Here is a 27,642-nt window from a genome sequence, read left to right as displayed (position 1 = left end):
GTAGGCGCGCCATTTTAATGACGTCTTCCAAAGTGTTTGCCAGAGCAATTTGGCGACACGCCCCCCCGCCATCACCACTACGAAGCCATAGTTCCCCAATTCCCGGCCTGAATATATGCTCTTGGCACAACAACAACAATAACAACAACAGCACCGCCCTCGTAATCACCGCCATCGGCAGCAGGATGGGGTCCGTCGTCATTGGGTCCATAATTAACACCACTTGCAGCTGCAATTTGGAGTGCATTGTTGTCGCTCCGAATGTTGTCGCAAGGGCGCCGTTCGCCAAATCCCATAACACGACTCAATCTGCAGAGATGGCCGCGTGACAGGCACAAAATCTGCCTCAGTTCATCAGGATTCATGGCTGGCCAAAAATGACTAAAAACCTTTTCATTAAAGCACATTAAATTGCTTGTTTGGTTTGCTTAAAGGTCTATTGTAATGTGATATATCTCCAAAAGTTTCTATTTCGATTCCCTAGCAAACTACATTATTAGTTTATTTTCTATTTTTAGGTAGATTTTTTTTTTTGAATTTTCATGATGTGACCCCTTTCGAAAAATATCCAATGTGCATCTCCGATTTCAAGCTGGCACACCTCTAAACATTTGTAGTTTACTTCTCTAGAAAACAGCATCATTAATTTTTTGAAAAATTATTCTGCGAACCAAAAACAGATTTCCAACCGGGTTTTGCAGCGGCATGTATTTAGTGCAGAGTTTTGTTTTCGTTTCCTCTCGTGAGTCGCTGCTCACGCTCCGCCCACTCCGGCTGACCTGTGACCCCACACAGTCGCACAGACACACACACAGCCGCACCCGCATGGGCGCAATCAAATACTTTGCGACAACAGACAACGCCAGGAGGCATCCACCGGGAGAAATGCAAGTGTGCGTTTGCGATTGTCTGGCGGCGAGTGGGCGGGGCAGGGAAAGGGGAGGGGGAGAGGGTGAGGGAGTAGGAGGGGAAGGGGGTTTGGTTTTGCAAATTGATTGGTTTTTGAGGCTGTCACAGCTGGACGTCTGGCAAGTCAATTAGTTATTGGCAATTAAATGAATCCAAGTGATGTTTGACCTCGCCTCTCTCCGAAGAGATGAAACCAGTTTTTCCAATAAAAATCATTCAATTAAGGGCTCCTGCTGTGCTTGACTTCATGTTTAATTCCAAAATACTAAAACTGTTATCGTAAAAAATAAAAATAAACAAACATAAAACAATCAAACGCTACAAACTAGAATGCGCAGACGACACTTGACGTACATTATGAGTGTAGAATCGTTTCACCACAATCGATCGTTGTGGGTTTATAAATTAGTTTGGTATTCAACTTCAGAAACACTCGACTAAAAGAAAATCTCGATTAGAATAAGTTAAGTTAGGGTAGAAAAAAAAAAACGTTGCTAATGCTAGACTGAGTTATTGATGTCGCTGTCGATGGCCACTTGAATTGTGTGTGTTGGTGTGTTTATGGGTGTGTGTGTTGGTGTGTGGGTGATGTGTTCCATGGTGAAGTACTGGAGGAGTCGCTAGACCTTGCGATGCTCCCGGGCGTACTGCAGGGCTCCGGAGAGGATGCTCCTCTCCAGGCGGCGGTACTGCTGCAGCATGAACTCGATCTCCTGTCCCTCCTGAGGACTCAGTGGCTCGTCGTCCCGCGACTGCTTGTCCAGAACGGCCAGGAGCAGCTTCAGTCGGTCCTCCAGGAACTGCCAGGTGCGCGTCTCGTGGTCCGTCTCCAAGGCGCAGTCGATGTGCAGCAGGTCGCCCGCCCGCTCCAGGTCGCTGCACCAGTGGTCCAGCTGTTCGGCGCTCATCTTGAACACGCGGACGAAGGCCAGCAGCTCCCGGGAGACGAACTCCGGTGCGGGCAGCACGCGCAGCTCCGCGTTGTGCAGGATGCCCAGCTTGTCCAGTATTCGGGCTCTCCGCGCGGCCAGCTCGTCCGTGCGGCTCAGGCCCACGCAGATGTTCACGTAGTCCTTGCGGTTGTCCACGTCCACGAAGCTGCAAGCAGAAAATTCCCCCTCGATTGAGTTCATATCGTTTATCACAAGTTTGTCACTAGTTTGTCACAAGTTTGTCACCAGTTTGTCACCAGTTTGTTACTACTTCTATTCTACCGAACTACTCATTACCAACTGAGGAGTTGGCAATTCACGAAGCACTCACCCATTGTGCACCAGGAGATCGGCGTTCGAGCGATCGCCGTAGTAGATGAAGAACTGCTCTCCGGCGGCACACGGCTCCTGGGCGGTGCACTCCAGCTGCTGGCGGCACTCGTCGTAGAAGGAGGTGATCTTGCCCGGCCTGTGGTTGGCCATGTCCCAGTACGGGATCAGGGCCGAGATCAGCTCGGTATTTGGCTTGGCGCTCTCAACTTGTGTCGGCTGCTCCTGGCTGCTCAGATGCCGTGTCCTGGGCACCAGGTTCTGGCGAGTCATCACCGTGGAAACGGCCCATCTAGAAAGAAAGAAAGAGCATAAAATATTTAGTTTTGAAGGAACATCTTATGTAAATATTAACTAGCTTAAAGTAGCCCATTGGTTATTTGTCACTGCTAACCGCAGTGATAACAAGGCTCAGGATTCAGGATAGGTTGGATTCGGCACCAAAATCACAGCATCACTTAGTGGCCTCCATTGTGCTCCACTAATTTCGGGTTCCCCCTTTTCGACTATTTTCGGCTGTTTTTGGCTTCTTTTTTCCTTCGCTCTGCTGCGGTTACTGCTGGGTACGACCACAAAGAAAAGTTTTTCATTTAATTGTGCATAAATTTTTCAATTTAATTATGAAAAGCAGCAACTTGTTTGAAGTGGTTAGGGGCTGGCAGTCGGCAGTCGCCACTCACTTTGTTAGAAATCACCATGGACAAGAGCAAGAACAGCCATTGCAGCAAGTTTTCCTTCCACCTTTTCATTTCCTCTCTTGGCTGTATGTTTTTCTAGTTGCCGGGCGAAAGTCCAGGGCAGCGAAAAGGAGCGGAGAAGTTTTCAACTTTTTGCCGAAGCCTTTGTATTAGCTGTTATGTCCCTCCTGCCACATTTAGCCGCAGAAGGGGCACGGAATTTTATTGAAAGTAATAAGTAATCAAATGGCATTGCCAGTGCTGGAAAGGCGCAAACGAGTGTTGAGTTGTGCGGCGGCCCTTTGTGCCGACTGTACCTGGGCAGAAGTTAATCAGCATTCAGGGTCCTGCCTTTTTGTGCCACCTGCCTTCCCAGTTCCGCCTGCTGCAGTTAATCGGATAACTGAACTTGAATGCGCTCTTAAGTTTTAAGTATGCTGAACTTTTCCTTTGCTGACTTACATATTTTCGGATGATGCCTGCACCTCTGGCAGCTGCATTTTTCTTTCAATCATAATTTTTGATTCATTGATAACAAGTTTGCATGCTGACTGACTTTCCATGACTTTTGTTTGCTGCTGCGGAATTAAAGCAACAATTTCGTCGCCTGGCTTACGTCTATAGTATATAGTACGGTTGTATAAGGCGACAACTGGACTGTTTGTTTAACACTTTTTGACATTTATCGATGGACGTCGATTGGCTCTTTGGCCACACAAAAAGGCAGCCCTTTTGAAGGCCATTGACAGCGTCGTCTGCCGTTGACAGCCAAAGATGAAGGACGCCGGGTTCGTGGAACCAGGTGCGCTTCTCACCTGTCACTGCCGAAGGGAAGTGAGTCAGCCAGTCAGCCAGACAGCCGAACAGCCAGCCAGTTGGATCTAATAAACCCTCCGGCCTGACATTTTCAAGTGACTTAAATTGCTGACGTCTTTTGTGGCTTGCTGGGGCTCCTGGTTGGCCTTCGAACCCTGGCCTGCCATTCCCTCTCTGCAATCACATGCCCCAAAACAAGCTGGAGTCGACTGGAGTCCAATGGCAAATGCAAAACACAAACGCAGCTCGCTTGCAGGCAAAGTATACGTACTCCTGGTGTAATTGGGATTTCTGTGAAACTCATCTTTTAATTCTGCTGCTTCCTAATTTCATCTATAATCCACCTATCTGCAGGCAAAATGCTGATGTGTGATCTGATAGCTGGCAAAAGGTTTTCCCCGATTCCCGGCACTGTCTGCCGTATTTGTTCGCCGGACAAGTTGAGACCCTGGCGATACAGTCCGATTGGCGACGTGAGCTCTCTTTATTTTCCAGCCTTCGCACAGTGGGCGATTTGGTCTCGCTAGCGGCATTTAATTCAAATTTCAACTTTCAAAAAGCGATGATTTTTTTTCACAATTCGATAATAGATATTTTGATTAGATTTATCCAAGCATTTTAAAAGCTCTACGATGAGCTGATCATCAGCTGTGAACGGACAAACACAGAAAATGATTTTGCAAAGAACTTTACAAAATTTTACCTGTTTGCGCGCATCGAATTCAAGTTCCTCGGAAATTTACAATTTTTAGTGAATTTATAAAAAGTTTGGTTTTTTATTAATTTCAAGGTATGCATTACATAAAAAATTAATGTTTGTGACCGGTCTATAAATGTGTAGCTCATAAAACGTAGTGGCAATTCAGTGTATTAACAACGAGCCCGGATTAGCGTACACCTGTCTTTCGTGGAGAAGAACTTACCTGATTCAAGTGGATTCAGTCTAACTCTTTTATTAGCCGAAAGTGTGAATCAGTGGCGTCCAATGTGTGTAATATGAACTGCTAGTACCTGCTAGCCTTCAAACTATGGTACTTTTAAGGCACAATGTCAATAGCAAAAAGGGATCTTTTTTAGTATATTTTAGTATTTTTACTATGCCGCCGTCTGATTCCGATGATTCTGAATAAAATTCTAGCCATTTTTAAATTATGTTTGTTTATGGAATATATTAATTGAAGTTTAAAAAACATAAAAATAAATCAAAATTTAAAATTAAAAAATATTTTTTTTAAATTAAAAAAAATAAATAAAAAAGTATTAAAAAAAACAACTTTTTTTAACTTAAAAAATTGTATGATTTTTCTTTGATCGGTGAAAAAAAACCGACTGAAGATATCTATTTTAGTTTAGAAGTTATTAATTAAATGCCGCTAGCGAGACCAAATCGCCCACTGTGCTTCGCCTGTCTTCATTATGCATGCATACTTCTGCATTCCTTTGCCCGCACTTTTCTTCTCTTTTTACCAGGGGGATGGCCAGTAACTTAGGCCAAATTGAAAGTGGACCAGATGGAGAACAACAAAACAACAAAAAAAACTGGGCAGAGGAAGCCGGGTCGAAAGAGATGTCGTCGTAAATGACGTGAGAGAAATGCGTGTAATGGTCGAGGCTGCATCCTCGATTCCATTTCAAAGGACTCGTCGATTCGATTTTCCGGAGCTTATGCAACGATTCCCCTCGCTCTCTTCTCTATTATTTCCGCATTGTTTTCCTGTTTGTGCTCTTAGCATTTTTTTGCATTTCCCCCCAGCAGTTTTCCCTGCCATCGTAATGAGTTGAGTTCCCCATCAAATGGTTGTCTGCCGTCTCTGATGGGTCAATATTTTCGGCATCTACCTGGACGGTCGATCGAAGGGGTCAAAGGCGCCGGGTGACAAAGGTGAAACCGCAAAACTACCCACTGCCAATAATGCATTAGTCTGATTAGTTGACGAGGATGCCGTTCCATCGACTTTGCCGGCAGTTAATCAAAGGCAAACATCCTGTGCACACAAACACATCTGCCATCTGATTCAGGGACCACATATGTGCAGTCCGGCTGTTCATAATCAATCCTGAGCGGGTCTTATCAGAGCTTCCTTCCGGCTCTGCTCCCGGTCGAAACTTAAAATTAATTACATAAGGACGAAGGACATGCGTAAACGGTCTTAGGCTTGTCCTTCTTTCATAGGGTCGGTTTTATATTTATCATCTCGGTTATTTTCTAATCCGATGTGCTACTTGATTTTATTTAACACGACACTAAACAACTGAGTTGAACACTAATTTCCCTGGTCTGTATTTTTATAGCAGGATAAATCCTAGCTTATTATAATACAATATTGCACATGTGTAAAAGAAATGGTTAACAACAAATTCATTCGAGCTGGAATTTAACATCAATAACAAAGAAACAGGACCTTTATTTTTGGGTATGGCAAAGGAGTGCAGCAGATGGCTTTCCCCCAATAAACAACACACATTTGATTATATGTCAATAGCCCAAAATGAGCGTTGGCTTTCCCGGCATTTTCGGGCTGATTATTATGGCGACGGTCAATAAACAACGAGCGAAATATTTATAGATCCCATCAATCAGACGGCTGACTCCTGCACATCCATCCGCTACACTCATATGTGCGAAAGTAATTTAATACACTGCGAAAAATGGATTTACATAAATTAACTTATTTACACAAATTCAACTTGTTGAATATTTCCTTTTCATTTGACAAAGCACTTCCTTTACTTGAATAATGAATGATGAATAATTTTTAATAAAATTCCGCAACTTGATAGAACTCGATGGCTAACAAACAATCACTCTTCCCTCTTTTTGCAGCTCCTGCAGACGGGTGTTTCTCTGATTGTGGAGGATGCCAAGGGATCCGGCGATGGCGGCAATGCCAATGCCAATGCCAACGCCAATGCGAATGCCAATGGTCATGGCAATGAAGGCGGTCTGTCCAGTCGGAGGCGTCCCGTCCAGTTGGCCACTCGCAAACGTAAGCGGCGTCCCCAACTCCCGCTGGCCACGATGGGCGCCACCGAGGAGAGTTCCGGCGGGGCTCCTGGCCCAGATCCCCCCACCTCCGCCTACTGGCGCGGCCACGTGGAGGATGACGCTGATGCCCTGCGTCGGAGGAAGCAACCGCTGGTGCGGGAGCCCATGGCGGCCCTCGAACGGGACCGGGATCGCGAGCGGGAGAAGCTGCGCCAGCGGGTGGTGGTGGAGCCCACCGACACCAGTTCGCAGGGCAGCCAACCCAGCAAGGCCTACCGCCGACCCTACGGCCAGGCGAAGAAGGAGCCCCTCCCTTTGGGGGAGGCGGCGGGTGAAGGCGCCACGCCCACCAAGAGCGCCGTCGACCTGAAGAACATCCTGAAGAACTCGGGCGGCCTGAGCCTCAGCGAGATCCTGCAGCAGAAGAACCTCTCGCTGGACGACCTGCTCAAGGGCAAGCAGAACGCCCTGCTGGCGCTGCAGACGACAGCGGTTGCCCCACCGGTCGCCGCTTACCCCTCATCCGCCACCTCGCAGAAGAAGCAGCAGCAGAGCAAGCAGGGAGTGCGTCGCCTGCCGGCAGCCTACACCACCACCAGCTCGGCGGGTGCGGGCGGCGACGAGGAGGAGTCCTCGGTGGCGGTGGCCAGGAACAGGAACAAGTTCCCCACCGCCCTGCAGCGTTTGAAGCTCTTTGGCAGCTCTTCGCGGGAGAGCAGCACCACAAGACGCATTCTGGGTGGGGCAGCACTCAGCACCACCGCGGCGCCGAGCTCGGCTGCCAGCAGCAGCACCACCACTCGGGTGCCACTCTACAAGAAGCGACAGCACCTGCGGTCCACCCTAAGGCCGCCGGGGCTCTATAAGCCGCTGGCCAGCAGCATCGGCACCATCAGCACCACCAGCACCACTGTGGCGACCACCACGCAGGAAGCGGAGACCAGCACGGCGTACTCCACCAGCACCAGCACCACGGTGGGCGGCTACATGGAGGAGAGTCTCGAGGAGGAGCGGCGGGACAACTCCGGGGAGAAGGACGTCGAAATGGAGAGGGAGGCGGACGGGGAGGGGGAAGCGGAGGAGCAGGCAGACGAGGGGTTGAAGCAGGAGGACCACGAGGAGCAGCCCGATTCCAGTGAGGCCGAGTCCGGAGAGGGCGACACTCACACCGAGGCACCGCAACCAGTGGAACTGGCAACTGCTCCTTCTCCGGCTCCTTCCCTGCCGCCCGGCAACCCGCGCTATCGGCTGAGGAACTCCAGCATCAAGGAGATGCAGAAGCGACTGAAGGACAACTTCATAGGCGGCACCATCGGCGACAGTGGCGAGGAGGTGGACCTGGCCGAAAGCGAGCCCAGCTTCAGTTCCACCCCTTCCTCGACACCAACGGCAACTGCAGCGGGAACAGTGAGCAAGAGCAGCGAGGAGGAGCTCGACCACGGCGACGACGACCTGGAGAACTTCTTCGACGAGGTGGAGAGCCACACGCACCACACGCAGGTGCCGGCTCCTCCGGCGAGGCCATCGCATCCGGCAGCAGCTCCCTCTCCCTCTTTTCCCTTCCTCGAACCACCGGCACCACCGGCAGCCACCTTGTCGGCGGGCAAGCCGTCCCAGCTGAACATCATCGACGACGTGGACGACCGCACCGATCTGCTGGAACTGATCGAGGACCGGCGCTCGGGCAACCGGCTGTTCAAGGTGCTGGAGCAGCGCAACATGACCCTCGAGGAGCTGATCGAGCACCGGAAGCGCGGCTCCAGCCAGCTGCACCTCTCCACCATCGTGAGCGGCGGCGACGAGCACTCCCGGCTGTATCCCGGCCAGAAGGTCCTGCTGCAGGACAACATGGACATCGTGACCGCCTTCGAGAACTTCCCGCACTTCAACCTGATGGACCTGAAGAGCGTCAAGCCCGACGAGATCAAGACGGACTCGCAGGGCTCCAGCTACTTCACCTCCATCATCGACATCGAGCCGAACGACGAGGTCAAGCCGATGGGGAACCGAGGTATTACGGCTTTGCGCCTGCGCAGGCAGCGCCAGCGGTGGGCTGAGGCGAGGGGCGGGGCCGGGATCGGAGTCGGAGTTGGGATCGGGGCCAGAGGCAGTGGCGGTGGCAATGGCAGAAGTGGCGTGGGATCGGGATGAGGTCATATCACATGTAGAGACACTAGTTAACCAGTTAATTCCATTTAGATCCTCTCTCTGCCGAACACCCAACAATCTTAAAAGTAGTTGCGTTAATCCTTTTCGCATAATATATTATATCGCATAGTTTCTGTAAGCTCGAAGCAGTAGAAATTAGAAGTATGTTTAACACAGAATTCCCTTAGGTTTCCCAAGTTCCAGGAGCGTGTTTGAAAAGGATTGAGTTGTTCAACTAACGTTAGGTGCACGGTGCTTCCGCGACTGCTCGCCCGTTTCGCCGCCTCTGTCCTGGTCCGTTCCTGTCCTGTTCCTGTCGTTCAAATGCTTTCCTTTCAGGTCCTGCCTACGCGCAAGCATCCGCATCATCGGCGACCATTGGCGGCGGACCCGGCACCATATCCATTAACTCGCGGGGCGAGAAGTCGCTGGGGTTCTTCCCCTCGTGGAAGACCCTCGCGCTCGCCTCCCTGGCGACGGCCACCGAGGAGCGGAACCCGTACTTCCTGCCGCCGCCGCGACTCCTGCTCGACGCCGGCGGCTCCCAGGAGGCGGACTCGAATCCGGAGCCGGAGGGCGGGGGCGGCGAGCCCACCAGCATCGACATCGACCTGGGCGTGAGTCCCTACGGCGGCAACGCCTCCGCGATGATGATGGACAACAGCCGGCTGCCGCCGGACAACGACGTGATCGACGAGATCGAGAACGAGGTGGCGCGGGCCCACGACCTGCTTGACCTGGAGCTCTCCGGGCCGGGATTCCACCGCAGTCCGGCGGCGGCGGCGGCCACGTCCGCCGTGTCGCAGCAGCACTTGAGCAGCCTGTACGCCAGCATGCCCTCGGGGATCAAGTCGGCGATTGTGGCCAGCACGGCGATCGTGGTCACGGCCCTGGCCACCTTCCTGGTCATCTTCGTCGTCTGTCGGTGGAAGCAGCAGCGGAGGCGCAAAAGCAGCTACCTGCGCACCTACAACGCGATGAAGAGCAAGCTGCCCCAGATGGTCCAGCCGTCGCGTCGCTCCTCGATGCGCCAGCACATGGAGGAGCTCGTCATTGGCTCCGGATCAGGATCAGGAACGGGCTCTGGATCGGGATCGGGATCAGGAGCAGGCTCGGGATCAGGGACGGGGATAGCCAGCATCTCCACTTCGGTGGCCTGCTGCACGCCCGTCCACCAGCTGCAGCGGCAGAGCTCCCTGCTGTTCGCCCGCGACGGATCCGCCACCTTGAGCACCGCCACCTCGATGACCACGAATGGCAACTCCGGCAAATCCGGCAACTCGAACACGACCACCGCAGCGGGGGCGAACTCAACGGCTCCGCCGGAGGCGCTGAGTGGGCGTGGCCTGGCCATTTCGCTGAGGAGTGCCCACCAGAAACTGAACACCATGGATCCGAATTCGCCGGAGGTGCAGGAATACCTGTTCGACACGCTGCGCAAGTCCTTCGACAATTAGGCGACGGGCAATAGGCTCCTCTAGCATCCATAGACCGTTGTTTAGGCCAAGTTTTACATACACAAGTGTACACACACACACAGCCCCCAACACACCACACACACACACAGATAGACACCCAACTCAGCGCGGAGGAGCAAACATTAGTCGATTAATTAGTTTAAGCAGGTAGGAGGTGGAATTTTTTTGAGCTCGATTAGAGGAACATTCTGTGAGAGAAAGTAAAACTAACAAAACCCTAATAAAACCTAGAAAACACTTTTGAACAGCGCGTGACATGACCATAAGGTGGTTGGGTGAAAAGAAGAAAACACAAGCTTTCCTTTTTTATTTTTAGTTAAATTAATTGGCGTTTTCATCAAATCATAGGGATTTTTTGTATAATACTTTATTGTATTCAGTTGTTCTCCTGATTTCAAAACTAATTGATTAATAAAAGTTAAAAAAAAGAAGAAAAGCTCTGAACCTCAGTATGTTTATGCCGCGCACTGTTTCTAGTCTCTAAGCTCGGCAAACTATCGTTTCCAACTATCTAGATCTAACGTACGAGTATAAACCATCAACTAACGCGAATCTTTCTACTAAATCATAGGACACAGCATTCAAACGGGTTTCTTAGGCACGATGAGATAAAAACAATGAGGTAAGAAGGATATTAGCCAAAAAGTACAGTTGTGTTCAGACACCTTCCCGAACAGCCCAAATCGAATAAACACTGAAATTCGAGAGAGAAAAGTAAACCATTTATGAGGACAATAAATATTAACGAGGGAAATACGAAAAACGATCAAATCTGTGTTCGGTTCGAGAAGATTTAACCACTAAAAAATATTTTCTGGCACTGGCTAACAAAATTAAATTGAAATTAGAGCAAGGCAAAGCATAGATGGGCGCTAAGTGGGCGTGGTCATTAGCACAACAATACCAGCAAACACAACGACAACACTAATAGTTTGAATACTCGAATGCACTGCAAAATCCAACGAGAAAAATAGAAGAAATACTTGTGTTTGTTTTGTAGAGCAGGCGCACTATTTTTGATGTGATTTGATTTGTTCCCCCTTCCATCACCGCCCCCCCTCCCTCACTAGGCAGTAGAACATCTGGCGACAGTTTATATATATATATATATTATAAATATAACAATATATTTAAGCACGCTCAAATATGTATGTAAATAAGTTTCAATTTAATTTTTTTGAGAAATAAAATGTAGAACAAATTTTGGCAAACACTTCGAAAGTACTTAAATGGTTTCGGACTGCTCCCAAAGTTGGCTTTCGAGATCGGAGAACTCTATATTTAGCGGCGAGTGAAGAAACAGATCCCGAAGTCTGCCTAATGCACCATGACCAGTCCAAAGTGGAAGCGGGTCCGCAAATAGATGTTCGGCCAAACAATGCGATCACAGTGCCAGACGGGAAGGTCAACAATGGTCGGGCAATCTGGCCATATGTACTCTCGATTAAAAACAAACAGCGCCAGCTGTAAATGTAATTTATGGCCAGCGGGACGAATGGTTCATTGAGAGCTTTTCCAACAGAAACGGATATATAAGCCCATGACATAATTAAAATAGGACAACACTCTTTGAGTATCATGATTTAGGAATAGTACTCCACCTTGGCTATTGTTTGGATAACATTCGGAAAATCTATTTCTAGAGCAACTGGAAAAATTCTTTATAATCGCATAATTGAAACTCTCTCAGAAAAGTACCCTACTTATGTGTATGGTATCTTCCCCCAAACTCACCTGAAGAGCTTGTAGCAGAGTCCTCGTTGCGCGAAGGCGAAGCCCTCCTTCCTGATTCCGTCGGACAGGACGTGGACGCCCCAGTACAGTTTGGCGTACTGCTTGGCGATCACGAGGCACTGACGCAGAGCCATCGAGCAGGCAGCAGTGCCCCTCAGTCGCTCCATCTGCTGGCTGCTGAAGTACATCACGGTGTTGTATTTGGCGGGCAGGACATCCAGGTACGGCTGCCACTCGCTAGACTCGCCGCGAATCTTCTCGATGAGCAGATCGTAGGCCAGATACAGGTAGGTGAGCTTTGGCAGGTTGACGGACTTGTGCCATTCAACGACGTCCTCGGCTAAAATGAGATCCCGGGGCACCGTGATCACCGGCTCGTCCTTCTCCAGCGGCCGGGTGGCCCGCAATCCCAGTTGGTAGCCCGCAAAGGTGGCTATTTCCAGACCTTCGCTGCGAACTCCACCGCGATTGGCCCACAGGCTAAAGGCCTCGACTTTGGCCAACCGACTGCGATCGTCGGGAGAATCGCTGCCGTCCGGACACAGGGCCTGGCTGAGTGGCTCCTCGAGCGCCATGATCTCGACGAGAAGCCTCTGCAGCGCCTCGTACTGTCTCCATTCCTCGTTGGGATTCGCGGGCTGCTGCTTCACCAAGTCGATGAGTTCGCCCACTAATTTATTTAGGGCCTGGCGTTGGCTGGGGCTTAAAACGGTCAATAATGCACAGGGGTCCTTCTGCGATCCTGATGGGGGCGCAGTAGCTCCGGACTGCTGTTGCTGCTGTTTGGCCTTCTTGTTGCGCTTCGTGTTTTTGCCCATTGCGGAAGTGGGAGAAAGCCAAATAAGGAAAATCCAATCGGAAAACCGCACGCGGCGATCAGCTGTTGGGCAGTGTGGCCCTGCGGAGAGCGCCACAAACATACCAAGTGCGCGCAGGCCATCCTACTGGTCACCCTAATTATCGATTTTGCAAGACGGTATACAGAAGGCGCCACTTTTGAATTGTATGCCAGGTTCTTGGTGTGCGAAATTCTCATCACTAGCAATGCCTAGCAAATCTATTTTGCAGTGGCCTAGAAGGTTATCTCAAATTTTGCTAGTCCAACAATAAATGAGGCCCCCCATGATCGCAGATTGTTTTGAAAGAAACCTTAATGATAACAAGACACTTCTTAGTATAGAATGATAACACGCACTGCAAATAAAATAAACACAAAGTCTTTCCAAGCTGGATGATAATGCGAAATGAAGCTGAGAAATCTACAAGATTATTTTATAGAATCTAATGACCCGGTAAAAACAAGAAGATAAGACCTGCCAGGAATCTACGCACTTTGTTCCTTTCCACTTTGAGGTGGACCACTAGATACAGAAATATTTGCTTGTGCAGTTTTCGTTTTTCCGTTGTTTTACTTGCATTCTCTCTTTCGAATAGGGTCCACTCAAAAGCGCATAGACACTTGCAGAGCGAGTTCAGTGACTTCGCTGCAGCAGAGACACCGGTTGGAGCAGTCAGAGCGCAATACAGAGGCAGTGGCGTCCCCAGGATGATCCGGAGGGGCTTACGATCATAAACTTTTCCAATAAAATGTATAAAGCCTCTCATGGTATCGTTCTTTTTCGGTTTCACCAAGATGTTTTCCTAGATATGTTCCATATCTGGACTTTGTGCAGCACAAGTTAGTGGGGAGAGAACCCCGCTCGACTACGGCCTGGGTGGCCTGGCCTCGCTCTCATGCTTTGTGCGATAGTGTTTTTGCAGCCACCACCTCCCAGTGCAATCGAGCAGTTCGATCGGAGAGGTTGGGAGATCTCGGAGGAAACAAAAGCGCAGAATCAGCGATACGGCGACCATGTCTGTGAATGCGGATCTGCAGAGGGAGCGGGCGGCGGCCACTCTGGACAGCGAGGACTTTGCCCGCTGGTGGGCGGGTGGTGCGGCCCAGTTGGAGGAGCGTCGCGCCCTGGACCGCCGCTTCTACGAGGACCCCGACTTCGCGGAGGCAGTGCACCCGAGCTGCCTGTCCTACAAGGAGCGCTACGAGCAGACGGTGGCCAGAGCCACCCGCTTCCTGGCCAAGCTGCGGCAGTGGCAGCGGGAGAAGCAACCTCAGTTGCAGCTTAGTGTAAATATGCTGCGGGACTTCCGGCTCCTGCTCTCCGGATCCCTGGGCACGGGCCTCTTCCAGCAAAGCTTCCCCCTGCGCGTGCACTTCTCCATGTTCATGACCACGCTTCTGAGCCAGGGAACCGAGGAGCAGCAGGCCCAGTGGCTGAATCGCTCTTGGCACATGGACGGCGTCCTGGGGACCTACGCCCAAACGGAGCTGGGCCACGGCACCTTCGTCCGTGGCTTGGAGACCCGCGCGGACTACGATCCGGAGACGCAGGAGTTCGTCCTCAACACGCCCACGCAGAGCGCCTACAAGTGGTGGCCCGGCGGTCTGGGAAACACGGCCAACGTGGCGATTGTCCTGGCCCAGCTCTACGTGAGGGGCAAGCACTATGGGCTGCAGTCCTTCCTGGTGAGGATCCGCGATGAGAGGACCCACGAGCCGCTGGCCGGCATCGACGTAGGCGACATAGGACCTCGTCTGGGGGGCAACGGAGTGAACAACGGCTTCCTGGGGCTTCGCGACGTGCGCATTCCCCGAACCCAAATGCTGATGAAGAACGCCCAGGTGCTCGCCGATGGAACCTTCGTCCAGGGAAGACCTCCGCTGCTGCTCTACGGCACTATGGTCTACGTGCGGGTCATCACCCTGAAGGACGTGCTCTTCGGTCTCCTACAGGCAGCCACTATTGCTACCAGGTGATATTAACGCGTCATTTGTTTTTAAACTCATAAAACTGCACTGGGCGTTTTGCAGACAGCTGAAAAGAGTCCAAAGATTCCAGATATGTAGTTACCTAGGTATATTAAGATAAGAATTTAAGTAGGTGGTTAAAAGTCATTAGATAATCTTAAAATTATTTATGCAATTTTAAAACGAGCTCTATTCTTAAATCATTGTATCATTGTCTACGTTTATTTAAAACACATACCTTTAATTACTGCCAGGTATTCCGTGGTGCGTCGCCAAAGCCGAATTGATGCGGATCAGCCCGAGGTGTCGGTTTTGGATCACATCACGCAGCAGGCCAAGATCCTGCCGCAGCTGGCGCGAGGAGTGTCTTACCGCCTGGTGTCCGACTGGCTGTGGAGCTTCTACGAGCAGGTCCTGCGGCAACTGGAGGACGGGAGCAGCGGAGGCCGCAACTCCTTGCCCGAACTGCACGCTCTCAGCTGCTGCCTCAAGGCGGTGTCCACCGACGAGGCCACCGAGGGCGTGGACCTGCTGCGTAAGAGTTGCGGCGGCCACGGCTTCCTCTCCTCGGCCAACTTCGACAGCATCTATGGCCTGACCGCGGCGGCCTACACGTACGAGGGAGAGTACACGGTGCTCCTGCTGCAGACGGCTCGGTTCCTGGTCCGCCAGTACGTGGACAGCCTGAAGAGGAAGGTGCTGCCGTCGAGCGTCTCCTACTTGAGGGACACTTCGCGTCTGGTTTGGGGCAAGAGCATCGCTGTGAATTGTGTGCGCGCCCTGGAGATTTCCGCCCTGGAGCAGGTGCGCCACGCGTGGCAGACCCAGAAGACCCATCAGAACAGCCGGGTGAGTGCCGAGCGGGCCAGCAACTTGGCGGGCAGACAGCTCACGGGGGCTGCCACAGCCCATGCCCATGCCTTCTTCACCCGGAACGCGCTGCAGCAAGTGGAGGCCCTTCGCAAGAAGGGCGATCTTGGCCCGAGTGTGTCCGCCGTCCTGGGCCAACTGGTGGAGCTCTTCGTCCTCGACACATTCCAGCGACAGTCGGGCACCGTGCTCCGCTGGAATACTGGCATCAATGGCACCCAACTGCGGTTCATCGAGCGTCGCTACGAGGAGTTGCTGGTCAAGCTGCGTCCCAATGCGGTGGCCATTGTGGATGGCTTCGACTTCCACGACCGCGTTTTGGGCTCCACGCTGGGCTGCCACGACGGCCGCGTCTACGAACGCCTCATGGAGGAGGCTCGGAGGAATCCAGTCAACCAGGAGCCCGTCAACTCGTCCTTCCACAATCACCTGTTGCCCATGATGCGGGGAAAGCTTTGATGAGGACCCGAATCTCCATGGTGGGATTATTTTTCATATAATTTTTTTTTCTTATCTTATATATGTATATGTTATACACTTTTTAAATAAAAGCTACTTGTTTTTACAATTTTCACTATTTGGTTGCATATGGGGTATTGATCTTTGTTTAAGGATATGTGAACTTTTTAAAATGGAGGTTAAAAAAGAATTTTAGTTAATAAACTTAATCTGGGTTACTAATCTCCACTCACCTCTCGAAATTATTAGCTTTCCCTCACTGTAGTTGACTTTCTCGTTTTATTCATAACGATTTACACTGAAGTCACAAAGAATTAAGCTACTACATTAGTTTACGCTGATAAATAAAGGCTGGGACACACACAATAAATTGGGGGATCTGGAATTGGGCCCAGTGGGCATCTAGAACATCTTCTTTTTGACCGCCGTATAGCGTTCCATGTAGACGTCGTAGCCATCGAGGTCGGTGAACTGTTTCGAGTTAAACAGGTTGCCGTCGACGGCCAGGTTACAGATCTTCGAGTCCTTCAGGATTCTGGGGGTGAAAGCAGCCGCCTGAAGGCAGTTCTCCTCAAGTCTCAGGGTCTTCAGCTTGGGACAGTCGGCCACGTCCTCCGCCAGCGAGGATATTTGGTTCTGGTTCAGGTTCAGTTCGGTCACATAGAGACCACCCACTTCGGAGGGCACCTCGGTGATCCTGTTCCTCGAGAGATCCAGGACATCCAGCTGCTTCAGGCCGCCCAACATGGAGGGAAACTCCTTCAACTGGTTGTTGCTCAGGTTCACGGTCTTTAGGTGAGTGCAGTTCGCCAACGTCTTGGGCAGTTTGGTCAGCAGATTGTCCATCAACAAGAGCACCTCCAGCTTGGCCAGTTCGCCCACCACTTCGTTGAGTTCCACCAGTCGGTTCCCACTGAGATTGAGGTGCTTCAGCAGGGTCAACTTGCCCAGCTCATCGGGCACCCGTTCAAAGCGATTCTCGGAAAGATCCAGAGTTTTCAGCACATTCGGGTAGGCCTTCAGTTGTGGCGGGAACTCCTGGAGGCGCTGCAGGGATATCTTGAGGATTCCCGTCTTCTGTGCCGTCTCCAAGTGCTGTTTGATCTGTTTGTTGCCCATTTCTGCAAGGACTTCTTTGGAGAACTCCGAGGATTTTCAGGTGGGTTAGTTCAGCGATGACTAATGCTGGTCTCACACTCTGCAGCTCGGTTCCTGATTTCCCTTGGGTGATACCGCAAATAAAACACTCTGAAGCACTTTTCCTTCTATTATTTACGTTTTTGGTGGAGCTGGTGCAAAAATCGATGATTGCTCAATTCTATCGATATTTCTTGCAGATACACCAGCCCTGGCGGGGCCGCGGACGCACTGATGCAAAATGTACTAAAAAAATACCACAAAGCCGCGCTCGGGCTGAAACTTGACTATGCATTTATTGGTGTCACAAACCTTTACATCTAGTACGGGCGGAAGCCAACATTCACTTAACCGGTAAACTGTTATAAAGAGAGTTCTGTTCGAAAGCCTTCACAAATCATTTTCACAGATCAAAAACAAACACTCAAATATTTCGCCAGTTGTAAAAAGTTTTTTATTTCATATCATATTTTAGTTTAAAATATATATATGAAAATATATTTATAAAACCTTTGCAATTTTCGCCTAAAACTACACAATAAACTTAACATAGCGCATTTTATTCTCTTCAATTTATTCCCCAAAAAAAATTTATGTGTTTCAAACGCTTCCGATTGGAATTTTACAAACTATTATTATGAAAGACTCAAAAGCAATATTTATTTGTTATTATCGGTTGTTTCCGAAGCGTTTAAAAAACAGTTTACGATTTTAAGCAGAAATAGTATCTCTTCTGGTTGTTTTTTTCAGGGGATTTTTTAGTGATGTTGTCTATTTATAAATAAGAACTAGGCATTAAATTACATTTTAAAATTAGGAAAAAAAATGTATTGTTTGCAGAAAAAAAACACAAGGAAAATCTCATTATTTTTGTTGTTGTTTGTCTTGTTATAATTGATGGAAAATCAAAAATCAAAAAATAAAATTAAAATAAAAGATTGTCTTTTCTGCCAAGCGCGATTCGAGTTGTGATCATTGATTAATCCATGCTTAAAATAGTAATGGGCTGGCTGGGAAGGGGAGTGGTAATAGGGAAGAGGTCAAAGGGGAGAGGGTTCAAAGGTTGGGGTTGGGGGGCTTAATCACAGAACTACCAAAGGGGCGTCGGTCTTGTGTTTCAACTAAGTAGTATGATTTGTGCTAAATAAAAATAATAGTCCAAAGCAGAATTTGGAATTTGGGGCACCGGACAAATGATGATTGGGAGTTAGGCAGGGTATTTGATATTTCGTAGGGCAGATCGGGGCGGCGAGTGTCTCGTGTCTCGTCTACTTGGCACGGTCGTGCTTGGAGGGCTCCACCTGCTTGGCAAACTCGCTCATCACGTCCTTGTAGATGACCGGGTCGAGATTGCGACCCAGCATATAGATGAGCCACCAGTCCCCGATGTCCAGCTTCCGGGACAGCGAGCGACAGATCTCCATCGGAATCATTCGGTTGCGGGCGTTCAGCAGACGGGGCCGGAACTTCGGCATGAAGATGATGCAGGCACTGAACAAAATAGTCGATTAGATTGATTAACTCCCGTTCGGAAAAACAACCCAGATATAGGATATAGTGTTATCTGCAGAGCACGCCTTACCGGAACACCATCAGTCCGATGAGCAGGACGAGCAGGATCCAGAACCAGAACCAGATGAACACGTACGTCTTCTCGTTCACGATGTTCAGCGGCAGGATGCAGAGGGAGTCGTGCTTCTGCAGCGACCCGGAGGCACCGTACTTGTGGAAGGTGCACTTGGTCACCCGGGGGAACACGTAGACCATGGGGTCCACCCGCTGCTCCTGCGGCACGTCCGACAGCTTCATGATGTTGGTGCCGTACGAGAGGAACTCGCCGTCGAAGAAGCGGTTCATCAGGTACATCTGCACGATGATGTTGATGCAGCACAGCACCTCGCAGGCCCAGTACCGGATGGCGTACAGCTTGTGGCGCTAATCGAGGGAGGAGAGTATGGATCAGTTGAATCAGTCTGGGATCTGGGAAGGTAGATAACCCACCTTCACGTGCTTAATCAGGTAGTCCAGCAGGGCGTCGCGCTTCGCCTCCTTCTCCTCGCGAGTGCAGATCGTGATGTTCAGCCCCATCACAATCATCCGCATCAGGCCGCCCTCGAATTTGTTCCACAGGAACTTGGGAGTGTAGCAGGCCATGGCCTAAAAACCAATTGAATAAATTTAATTACGCTGCAAACACTTCTGCAAACACTCCTAGAGCAAAAGCACTTCCTTCAATTCGATTTAAATGAGCCCCTTGCTTCACTTTCCACTGGCATCTGGAGTGTCTCGTGTGGCAAAAGTGCAGGAAAGTGTTTCAACAAACACTTTTTATTGAAAAATGTCGAAGCAATTGACACATTGTTGTCGCTGTTGCTGCTGTTGTAATTGCCACTGCTGATGTTGTTCGTGCTGTTTAGCAAGTCATTAATTATATTTGGTATTTCACAAGTCCGAGGCGCTTTGTTGCGCTCCTCTCATTTGCTTCCGTCACTTGAGCAATACGTTGACCCACAGCTAATTCCCGCCGATCACAGAACCCCAACCCCAGTGCACAGGCAAAAAAACCTAATCGAATCAATCAAAAAGTAAATGGGTCGCCACCCAAACGAAAACTACATTTAGCGATCGTCTTGGGCGACATTCCCTCTTAAACACAATCACAAATTGAGAAGAGGTTATGAAGAGAGGTGGACTCTACTTTACAAAGGTGCACAAGTTTCGATCAGTGTACGTGGCACTCCCCACACCCCATATCTCCCTGTGTATCCACGCATGCCACGCACTCAATTGAACTTAATTGGAGCGATTGCCTCCGCGCCAAAGAATCGAGACCACAAGCAACGTGAACACATCGCTGCACAGAGAAAAAAGACGTCTAATCTCGCCACCAAATCACGACATCTCAATCTTGGCGATTGTTTACCCAGCAAGGTGTACATTTTTGAGCACTCAGAGGCGAACAGAACAGAAACTCACCTGGAAAAAGAGCACGAAGCACACCCACTGGTAGTAGGTGTAGTACTTCTTGGCGTCCTCGTCGCCAAAGTCATTGGCCACACCAGGATGAGCCACCTCACGACCAACCTGAAAGTACAAGATCAAAACGAATTAGAATACTCTTTATGGGAAAGCACCATGCATAAGTAAGTCACCCAATGTGTCCCTAAAAAATCACAGATAACCATGTAATGGCAACCCAAGTTTCCAGAAAGGTATCCACATGGTTTCCCTGACTAAATCCGCCCACACACTGCCAGCCAGTTGAGTTTACTTAGTTAGTGCGACTTGGCGGGTAATTCGATCGGCCGAGCTGCCAAAAAACAAAAAAGATTTCCACGAAGTGGCAGCGTAGGGAGTTATCGGACTGTTTCCTGCCTGGCATGAAATATGAGCCAATCCCCAGAAGAGCTGTGCACAGAGAGATAAGGGAGTTCACTTGGATAAAGTTAGGAAAATACCAAAGATATAGGATAAATGTATATCCCATTAAAAACATCTCGTAATTCCACTTTGAAAGAGAGAAGCTTTCAATGGGAAATCCAAATAGTTGCCAGAAGAAATAAAAGTTAATGAATCGAATGTGGAGCTGTTAATTTTTCTGAGTGTAGGGCCACAGTGGAGTTCCACCCGTGGGGAATCAATTTTTGGTGTTCTTGATTTCGTTTTTTCCCCTGCAACCGATTGTACAAAACGCTGCCCGCAGCAGAAAAGTGGAAGAAGCAGACAACGCCCAGTTTATAATTGCTTTATAGGCATAGGCTGGCCTGAGAGATGAAATATGTGTGTGCACAACACACACACCATACCCGATCTACCTTCCTGCGTCGAAAGGGTCGGACGTGTCCCGCATACAGAAGACTTGATGGGCAGGCGGGCAGAAAAAGAAAAGAGTGAGAAAAGAAGCGGATGCTATTGAAAGGGCTCTTCTGCGGCAGATGACAGGTATTCAGTTCGAATTGTGGATCACTGAGGCTCAAGCCGCATGGAGATGCCCAGCTATCTCATGGGAGAAAGATCAGAGATCATCAGAGGGTCTTCAAAGTTCCTTTGTATTCGGTGAAAGAAGCACAAGCACTTTCATGCCACTTGGATTGATAAGACTGAGCCGCAGAATCTTCAAGGAAGCACTCACCTGTCTGCGGAAGGCGTCCGGCATGGTGAAGGTGCTGTGGATCCAGCAGAAGGTGTTGACCACGTGCGGCGGCACTCCGTTGACGATGCAGCTGATCGGCTGGCCCACGTACTGGGTGGCGGTGATGATCAGGCTGCAGGTGAGCAGGAGCACCGTGGTGAAGGAGTTGTGCAGCCGGAAGACGGCGTTGTCCGTCTGGATGTCCTGCCACTTGAGGTAGCTCTTCAGGCTACCCAGCAACTTGTACATCTTGGCACAGGTCGGGTGGTCTCGTTGGGCGAATCAGGATCAGGATTAGGATCTCTCCTCCGGGCAGTGTCGTTAATCTCGCCGACAAAGGGTTAGGTGGCTGTTAGGCTGGGTGCGATCCTAGCTTTCTCTTGCCAGTTCTTGTCTTGTTTCGGAATCTCTTGCCCTTCAACCTTCGATGCATATCAACTGGAAATAACAGAAGTTATGCTGTTTAATAGGATTTTCAATCAAAATGCAGAATGTAAGTAATACTATGTATAATTCCAGTACGGTTTGACGTAACCAAATAAACTCGAATCGGTACCCATTACACTTAATTTGGTTTCTGTGTCGGAACGGGGGGCAAATACAAGACTCTTATCTCGGTGTATCTGTGAAGTACACCTCGCTGATTGGAGAACAACCGACACCCACCCAACTAAACTATTGAAGTTCGCCGAAAGTGTAAAATTTCGTGGTGAGCTGTGATCTTGCAATTGCTAAATGCGCAGAGCGCGAGTATTTTGGCATAAATCAACATCAACTAATAGAATCTTGAGACGGTTTCAATTTCAATTAAAGGCACATTTCGCAGCCACGACTGCGAGCAGCTCAGCTCAGTTCAGTTCAGTTCAGTTCGGCTCTCTTGTCAGCTGGGAAAATTGATGCGCCATTTAAGTAACCAATTGCCATTTGCTCCACTTGCCTGTGTGGCCTGTGTGGCTGCCATCCGAGGCGGACTCTCTTTTCTGCCCGACGAATCTCGATCTGGGGGCAATGCACCTCCAGTGGTTCCAGTGCCTCCCCCCGCGATCTCTGTGCAACACATTTGACCCAAGCGCCACCGGGGACCCCGTCTCAATTATGTTAAATCGGTGCGGCTTCTTTGCCTCGCGGTTTCCAGAGAATACGTATACGCCCTGCACTCCAGGGTCCTCAACTTTTTTAATTTATGTCCGACTAAGAAGTGTTCGACTAAAAGTTAGTGGGTTAATTCCCTGGCAAACTGCATCACTAGTTTATTTTCTAAGCCAACAACTTCTTTTTATTTAAATCCGATTTAATTTCCATGGAAACTGCATCATAGGTTTGAACCCTGACACTGTTTGTAACCTGTGTGTGCTCTCCAATAATCTGCATTGGAAATCAGATTTCTCTGGGTTGTTTGATTGACATTCTGCTAACAGACGGTGTCTGTGGCTCAAAACCCCTCCATTAGCCACACATAAATGGCCTCCTTCCTGGCCGAAGCCCCGCCGTTCCCTTCAGTTCCCCTCAACGCTTCGCTGACTTTGCCTTTGCTTTTGAAGTTGCAGTCGTATACACAATGGCCCACCACCTACCACCCACCGCCCACAGCCTCCCGCCTCCCCTCTCCCCACCAACCAATTTCACACACATGCAGCTGTCACTTGTGGTTGGGTTTCTTTCGGTTTCCTAGGCATTTTCATTGCCAAGGCCGTGGGGACCGTGGACTGCCAAGTGTTGCCTGCCAGCAGTTGATAGTGATAGTTGCGGATTTAGTGGAAATTTCGCTGTGCGAATTGCAATTTGTTTCGGTTTCGGAAGGGGGCGAAAGCGGAAAGGGGGGGCCCACAAATGTTACATAGGTGTCGGCTGTGCCAATTGTTTTGCGAAAAGGTCGTCGGAGCTGCATTAATGTTAGTTACGTGCCGCCGCTTCACAATCGCCTATTTCGCATACCCTGAAAACTGGGGGGTAGCCACCGCTTTCCCAACCTGGATTGCAAATATGAAAGAGCAATCTGTTGAAAGCTTGCCATTTGAGTGGTCAAGTTGTTCCCTGCCAAAAGATTCTGCCATTTGAGTGGTCAAGTTGTTCCCTTCCGAAAGATTCTGCCTTCGCTTTCACAACATTTGGTGATTGTTTGCCTAGTCGTTGTCGCAGCTAATTTCGCTGTCATCCACTTTGTTGTCGGGTCTTTTGAAAGCCTTAACATGCTTAACCTTAACATGAATGCAAACAGCACAGCGCACGAGAACTGCAATGTCAATTGCACAGTGCAATAGCAACTGCAACTGCAACTGCATTGCGAATCTGAGTTTCAGTTTGTTTTTGCTTTTTTGTGTTTGATTTCTCGTACTGCGGGAGTCTGTCTCTTGGAGTTGTGACGTCAGCCCAATTGCATTCGACTGTACGGCGAGTGTGTTCGAGTCTTGCCGAGTTGATTCACTTCCATTAGGGTTTGGTCTGTGTGCTATTGGGCACTCCGTTCGGTTTGGTTGGCAGCTGGTCGCCATAGCGGAAGTCGCCCTTCGGGGTGTGCGTGTGTGCCGAGCACCAGGGGTGGCATCGACTGAAAGACTCGACTCACGCACAGGAAACCCTAAATATCTGGAATCTATTGGTGAAAACCTCACCTAAAACGACGGAGTGCAGCATCGTAAATGCAGCACCTAAATCATTGCAAACAGGTAATAAATATTCACTAAAAGACAGACAACATATCAATCAAATCTAATAGAAACTCCCTAGTATAAAGAAGTTACGAAAACTAAACTCAAATTAACTCGTAGTCGTTTTGACTTCTTGAGTTATTTAAGATTTAAACTTATTTAATCACATACCGATAAATATCGCCTCACGCTGACATCTCTGGCGATCTATTTTCGCGGCAGCTGGCCCAGAACAAAACCTTTTGGGCTTTGGTCATCCACTCTGCGGCTAGTGACTTGGCCTGCAGCTCGGGGAGGATCGAGTCGGTTCGGTTCGAGTGGTATGGGATCGTTAGAACGGAGAAACCGCAGCATGGCGTGCACGTAATAGGGAAACCAAGAAGGGCAAATCGAAGGGGGAGGGGGAGAGGGAGAGGGAGGGGGTGGGAGAAAGCAAAGAACAGAACCCACAACGTGCTTCTCCCCCATTCGGTTCCCTGATCGGAGACACATGCTCAAAAACAATGAGTCGCCACTGTTCTGTGTCACTCAAATTGACCATTTCCGTTCGCAGGGGGCAGTATTTTCGGGGGGCAAAGTGGTGGGGGCTCATCTTTGGGATGCCAAGAGCGGAGATACCATAGATGTCGCCGAACCCGTCAGACGGGATACTTCTAAGGTAAGCCGATACACAAACAAAAATCTAGAAACCGAACCGAACACGATCCAATGATTAATTAACATTTTCCAGATAATAATATTAACCAACCCACTAACAGTCTTATTCATTTTGGAGTAGTACTAGCTAGTACAAAATTAATTTGCCTTAAGCTATATATTCAAAACACTCTAAAACTAGTCTAAATTTTGTTTCTGTGTATATAAAAATGATGGAGCGGGAAGACTCTTGGAAAATAGTGGGGAAACGAGAGAAAAAAGGGGATACAGGCGAGGGGAAGATGAGAAGGGGAAAGTTAATAAGACGACCATTAAAGAGGAAATGAAAAGTATGCACAGAAAAAGAAGATTCATGGAATTTAAGGAAAATCTAGGAAAGTCAAGTTCACCGATAAAACAACATTTTAAAGAAAGAACTTCACAGAAGAAAAGTTATACACGGGAAGAAAAGTCACGTTAATTATTCGAAAGACAACGATTATTATAAACAATGTCGATGATTGTTTGCCAACATCATATCTTGGCACACGAATCTTCAGGTGCTCCAGCAGATTCGTACAATATAAAGGTTTTTCTCAAACGACAAAGCTTCTGTTAAGTTTTAAGTTTTAAGCTGATATAATGCTGATGATAGTGCAAACGCAATATTATTAGTGAGCCTACAATCGTAGGATCTTCTTGAGGTACAGGAACAAGTCGCACATTTAATGGTGTTCCCTATACGTAACTGTAAAACTGAGGAACATGCTCCAGAATCTCTAGGCCTCCAAGAACACTTGTTATCACCTGACTATCGACCAAACCCAATTGGCTTGATGGGCTCTAATCAAAATAACGCCCCAAGGCTCCCATCTTGATTAATCCGAGGGGTTATACATAGTTATACAACTAATCCGAACGTGTCTTTCTCTATCTCTGTCTCGTTCTTGAGAAATCATCGGTGTTATTCAAAAGCTCGGCTCGAAAGCTTCTTCTCTTACTTAGACAGCTTTCGTTGGCAAGATGAGGAATGCATTCTTGTTTTTTTTTTCTGTACTGATTAATAGTTTTTTTTATTAACTTACGCGAAATTCCGTTGTCTTCCAGGCTCCTCTTGTCGCGTTTGGTTTTGTTTTCCTTTTGTGATTGTATTTTTTTGTCACAGCATGGCGTGCGAGTGTTTGTTTTGGGGATGCTTCTTCTTGTTTTTGATATTTTTTGTTTTTTATTTCTCGAATCAGCTGCCAGGTGGTCGTAGAATTTGCACGGAACAGGTTCTTGGACAGTGCCTCAAATTTGTATTGTTATGTTTCGAAAACTGGGCTTTTTAAGAAAAACCGCGCACACACACTCACTGCAAAAAATACAAACACAAAGCGGGACTGCTCAAAACGATATAGTTTTTTTTCGAAAACTGTCTGCTGGTAGTTCCTGAATCGTACGGGTTGGCTTTTCCCGATTTTCGCTGGATGCCTGTTTGGGTTTCGAATTTTGTGATTTTCCTGGTGTTTTTCGAGCGCCGCGTAGACGCTCGCAATGGCTTTTGTAGCACGCTGTCGCCGTCGTCGTCGAATGCCGCTTGGTTTTAAAAATTCACGCAAACTCAAAACCGAAGCCCATTCCGTTCTCATTCCATTTCCCATTCCGCGCCATTCCGCTCTTCGTTTCCAAGCCGTTCTCTCTCGGAGCGGGCGCTCACTCTCTCGAAACGAAACAGCTGGCCCGAATGAGTGAAGAGAGGACTTCCATTCAATTCTCTCTTTGTCGAAAACTCTCTCACTCTCTGGTCCACTCTCCACTCTCTCTCTTCACTTTGGTTTATTTAAACGAATTAAGCCTTAAATTAAACTGATCGCTAGCAATGAACTAAAATTGGAGCAGCAATTGCCAAGGAGATATACTTTTTTCGTTTACCCCTCTAGAGGTCCCTGAGCTCTTTTTGTATTTTTCGATTTCTTGACTTCTTTTCCTACTTGGCTGTTCACTTTTTTGGTTTGTTCAATTATTTTCCTTCCTTTTGGCCCTCTTGATTTGCGTTTCTTTTGTTTTGGCTTACAAAAAGGTAGGGAAAAACTCATAGTGTGTGCACTGCAAGAAATGTATCTTTCCTTTTTAGAAAGCAAAATGTAAAATGATCTGTATTGGATTTTGTGCGAAGAAGATATGCTCCGTAAACTATGGGTCTGTGAAGGTGAGCTCATCTTAAAATTAAAGATGCATTATTCCAAAAAACCTGATTTTGGGAATAGATCTTGGTATACAGAAAAAGACAATGGTTGGTAAGGAAAGTCATTCCTACCTTTTGATTATGTTTACTTGTTGACATCTTTTGAAATGTTATGGAAATGCGCTGACTTCTGGTATCTCGCAGATGCTTACTTTATCCTGGCACACAATCTCAGTTTTTCCTGTCTCAGCACTCGAGAAGCGAGCGATATTGGATCCGATGGACTGCTACATCAATCTTTCGGCGTGTGCGCACACTCCGTTCCGTCAGTCAGGCATTGAGTCAGTTAGTCAATTGGCCATTATGCCCCTCAATATATGGCCAGATCTCAAATTACAGTTATGTCTACACACGATATATATGGGTGTGTGGGAAGTGCTTTGGCATTGCAACCGCATTTCAGCCTGGATTCCCCGACCCTTTTGCTGGTTTTGTCTTACGTTTCGGCCCTAAAAAAATCGGTCGTGTCTCCATCTCCATTGTATCATGCGGCGAGTTCGTGTTGCTTTTAATTTTAAATTAAGGTTTTTTCGGGCTCGCTCGTCTTGACATGGCCTTTTTATGGGGCCACAATAAACTGCGCACTTTCGGGCATACAAAAAGAAATCAAAGCCCCAAAAAAAAAAAAAAACACATAAGTGTAGAGAAATGTTGAGTGCGTTGTCATTGCCACAGACATGAGAAGCGAGTAAATGGAGTTTGAGGATTGAAGTTGTT

The 27,642-nt window shown here is 48.6% G+C and overlaps 5 protein-coding genes across 5 annotated transcripts in view; 2 read left to right on the top strand and 3 right to left on the bottom strand.

The window, feature by feature from the left end:
• Window positions 1-12,003, top strand: part of LOC108092918 — a 53,952-nt gene extending 41,949 nt beyond the window's left edge. Inside the window, exons 3-4 of the mRNA XM_043207359.1 lie at window positions 6,489-8,715; window positions 9,138-12,003. Coding sequence (XP_043063294.1) covers window positions 6,489-8,715; window positions 9,138-10,255 — 3,345 coding nt within the window. The 3' untranslated portion in view covers window positions 10,256-12,003. The remainder of the gene's footprint in view (window positions 1-6,488; window positions 8,716-9,137) is intronic.
• Window positions 1,130-12,915, bottom strand: LOC108092916 (actin-histidine N-methyltransferase). Its single transcript, XM_017192773.2, has 3 exons — window positions 12,011-12,915; window positions 2,173-2,463; window positions 1,130-2,007 (listed from the first exon to the last, which is right to left on the bottom strand). Exons 1-3 carry the CDS (start codon window positions 12,826-12,828, stop codon window positions 1,530-1,532), a joined length of 1,587 nt encoding a protein of 528 aa, XP_017048262.1. The 5' UTR covers window positions 12,829-12,915; the 3' UTR covers window positions 1,130-1,529.
• A 111-nt stretch (window positions 12,916-13,026) lies between these two features.
• LOC108092914 (probable peroxisomal acyl-coenzyme A oxidase 1) lies at window positions 13,027-16,295 on the top strand. The gene is made up of 2 exons (XM_017192772.2): window positions 13,027-14,821; window positions 15,071-16,295. The coding sequence occupies exons 1-2, from the start codon at window positions 13,863-13,865 to the stop codon at window positions 16,143-16,145; spliced, it is 2,034 nt and encodes a 677-aa protein (XP_017048261.1). The 5' UTR covers window positions 13,027-13,862; the 3' UTR covers window positions 16,146-16,295.
• Window positions 16,296-16,405: 110 nt separating this feature from the next.
• On the bottom strand, window positions 16,406-17,471 carry LOC108092917 (leucine-rich repeat-containing protein 57). The gene has a single exon (XM_017192774.1). It carries the CDS (start codon window positions 17,262-17,264, stop codon window positions 16,548-16,550), a length of 717 nt encoding a protein of 238 aa, XP_017048263.1. The 5' UTR covers window positions 17,265-17,471; the 3' UTR covers window positions 16,406-16,547.
• Window positions 17,472-17,832: 361 nt separating this feature from the next.
• Window positions 17,833-26,291, bottom strand: LOC108092923 (innexin inx1). The gene is made up of 6 exons (XM_017192785.2): window positions 25,784-26,291; window positions 21,415-21,852; window positions 20,259-20,366; window positions 19,284-19,439; window positions 18,865-19,217; window positions 17,833-18,773 (listed from the first exon to the last, which is right to left on the bottom strand). The coding sequence occupies exons 2-6, from the start codon at window positions 21,661-21,663 to the stop codon at window positions 18,551-18,553; spliced, it is 1,089 nt and encodes a 362-aa protein (XP_017048274.1). The 5' UTR covers window positions 21,664-21,852; window positions 25,784-26,291; the 3' UTR covers window positions 17,833-18,550.
• Window positions 26,292-27,642: the final 1,351 nt, after the last annotated feature.

Source organism: Drosophila ficusphila, unplaced genomic scaffold, assembly GCF_018152265.1.
Source record: "Drosophila ficusphila isolate 14025-0441.05 unplaced genomic scaffold, ASM1815226v1 contig_198, whole genome shotgun sequence".
Taxonomy (NCBI): Eukaryota; Metazoa; Arthropoda; class Insecta; order Diptera; family Drosophilidae; genus Drosophila; species Drosophila ficusphila.
This window is presented reverse-complemented; position numbering and strand designations above follow the sequence as displayed.

What these genes read in the sequence shown, in the direction of transcription:
- LOC108092916 (XM_017192773.2), bottom strand. Translation starts at nt 12,828, where the DNA reads ATGGGCAAAAACACGAAGCGCAACAAGAAGGCCAAACAGCAGCAACAG. An exon ending in CTCTGCTACAAGCTCTTCAG is followed by an intron (nt 2,464 to 12,010) that starts GTGAGTTTGGGG and finishes CTTTCTTTCTAG; the next exon opens with ATGGGCCGTTTCCACGGTGA. An exon ending in GATCTCCTGGTGCACAATGG is followed by an intron (nt 2,008 to 2,172) that starts GTGAGTGCTTCG and finishes TTCTGCTTGCAG; the next exon opens with CTTCGTGGACGTGGACAACC.
- LOC108092914 (XM_017192772.2), top strand. Translation starts at nt 13,863, where the DNA reads ATGTCTGTGAATGCGGATCTGCAGAGGGAGCGGGCGGCGGCCACTCTG. An exon ending in GCAGCCACTATTGCTACCAG is followed by an intron (nt 14,822 to 15,070) that starts GTGATATTAACG and finishes AATTACTGCCAG; the next exon opens with GTATTCCGTGGTGCGTCGCC.
- LOC108092917 (XM_017192774.1), bottom strand. Translation starts at nt 17,264, where the DNA reads ATGGGCAACAAACAGATCAAACAGCACTTGGAGACGGCACAGAAGACG.
- LOC108092923 (XM_017192785.2), bottom strand. Translation starts at nt 21,663, where the DNA reads ATGTACAAGTTGCTGGGTAGCCTGAAGAGCTACCTCAAGTGGCAGGAC. An exon ending in GCTTCGTGCTCTTTTTCCAG is followed by an intron (nt 19,440 to 20,258) that starts GTGAGTTTCTGT and finishes ATTGGTTTTTAG; the next exon opens with GCCATGGCCTGCTACACTCC. An exon ending in ACCTGATTAAGCACGTGAAG is followed by an intron (nt 19,218 to 19,283) that starts GTGGGTTATCTA and finishes TCCCTCGATTAG; the next exon opens with CGCCACAAGCTGTACGCCAT.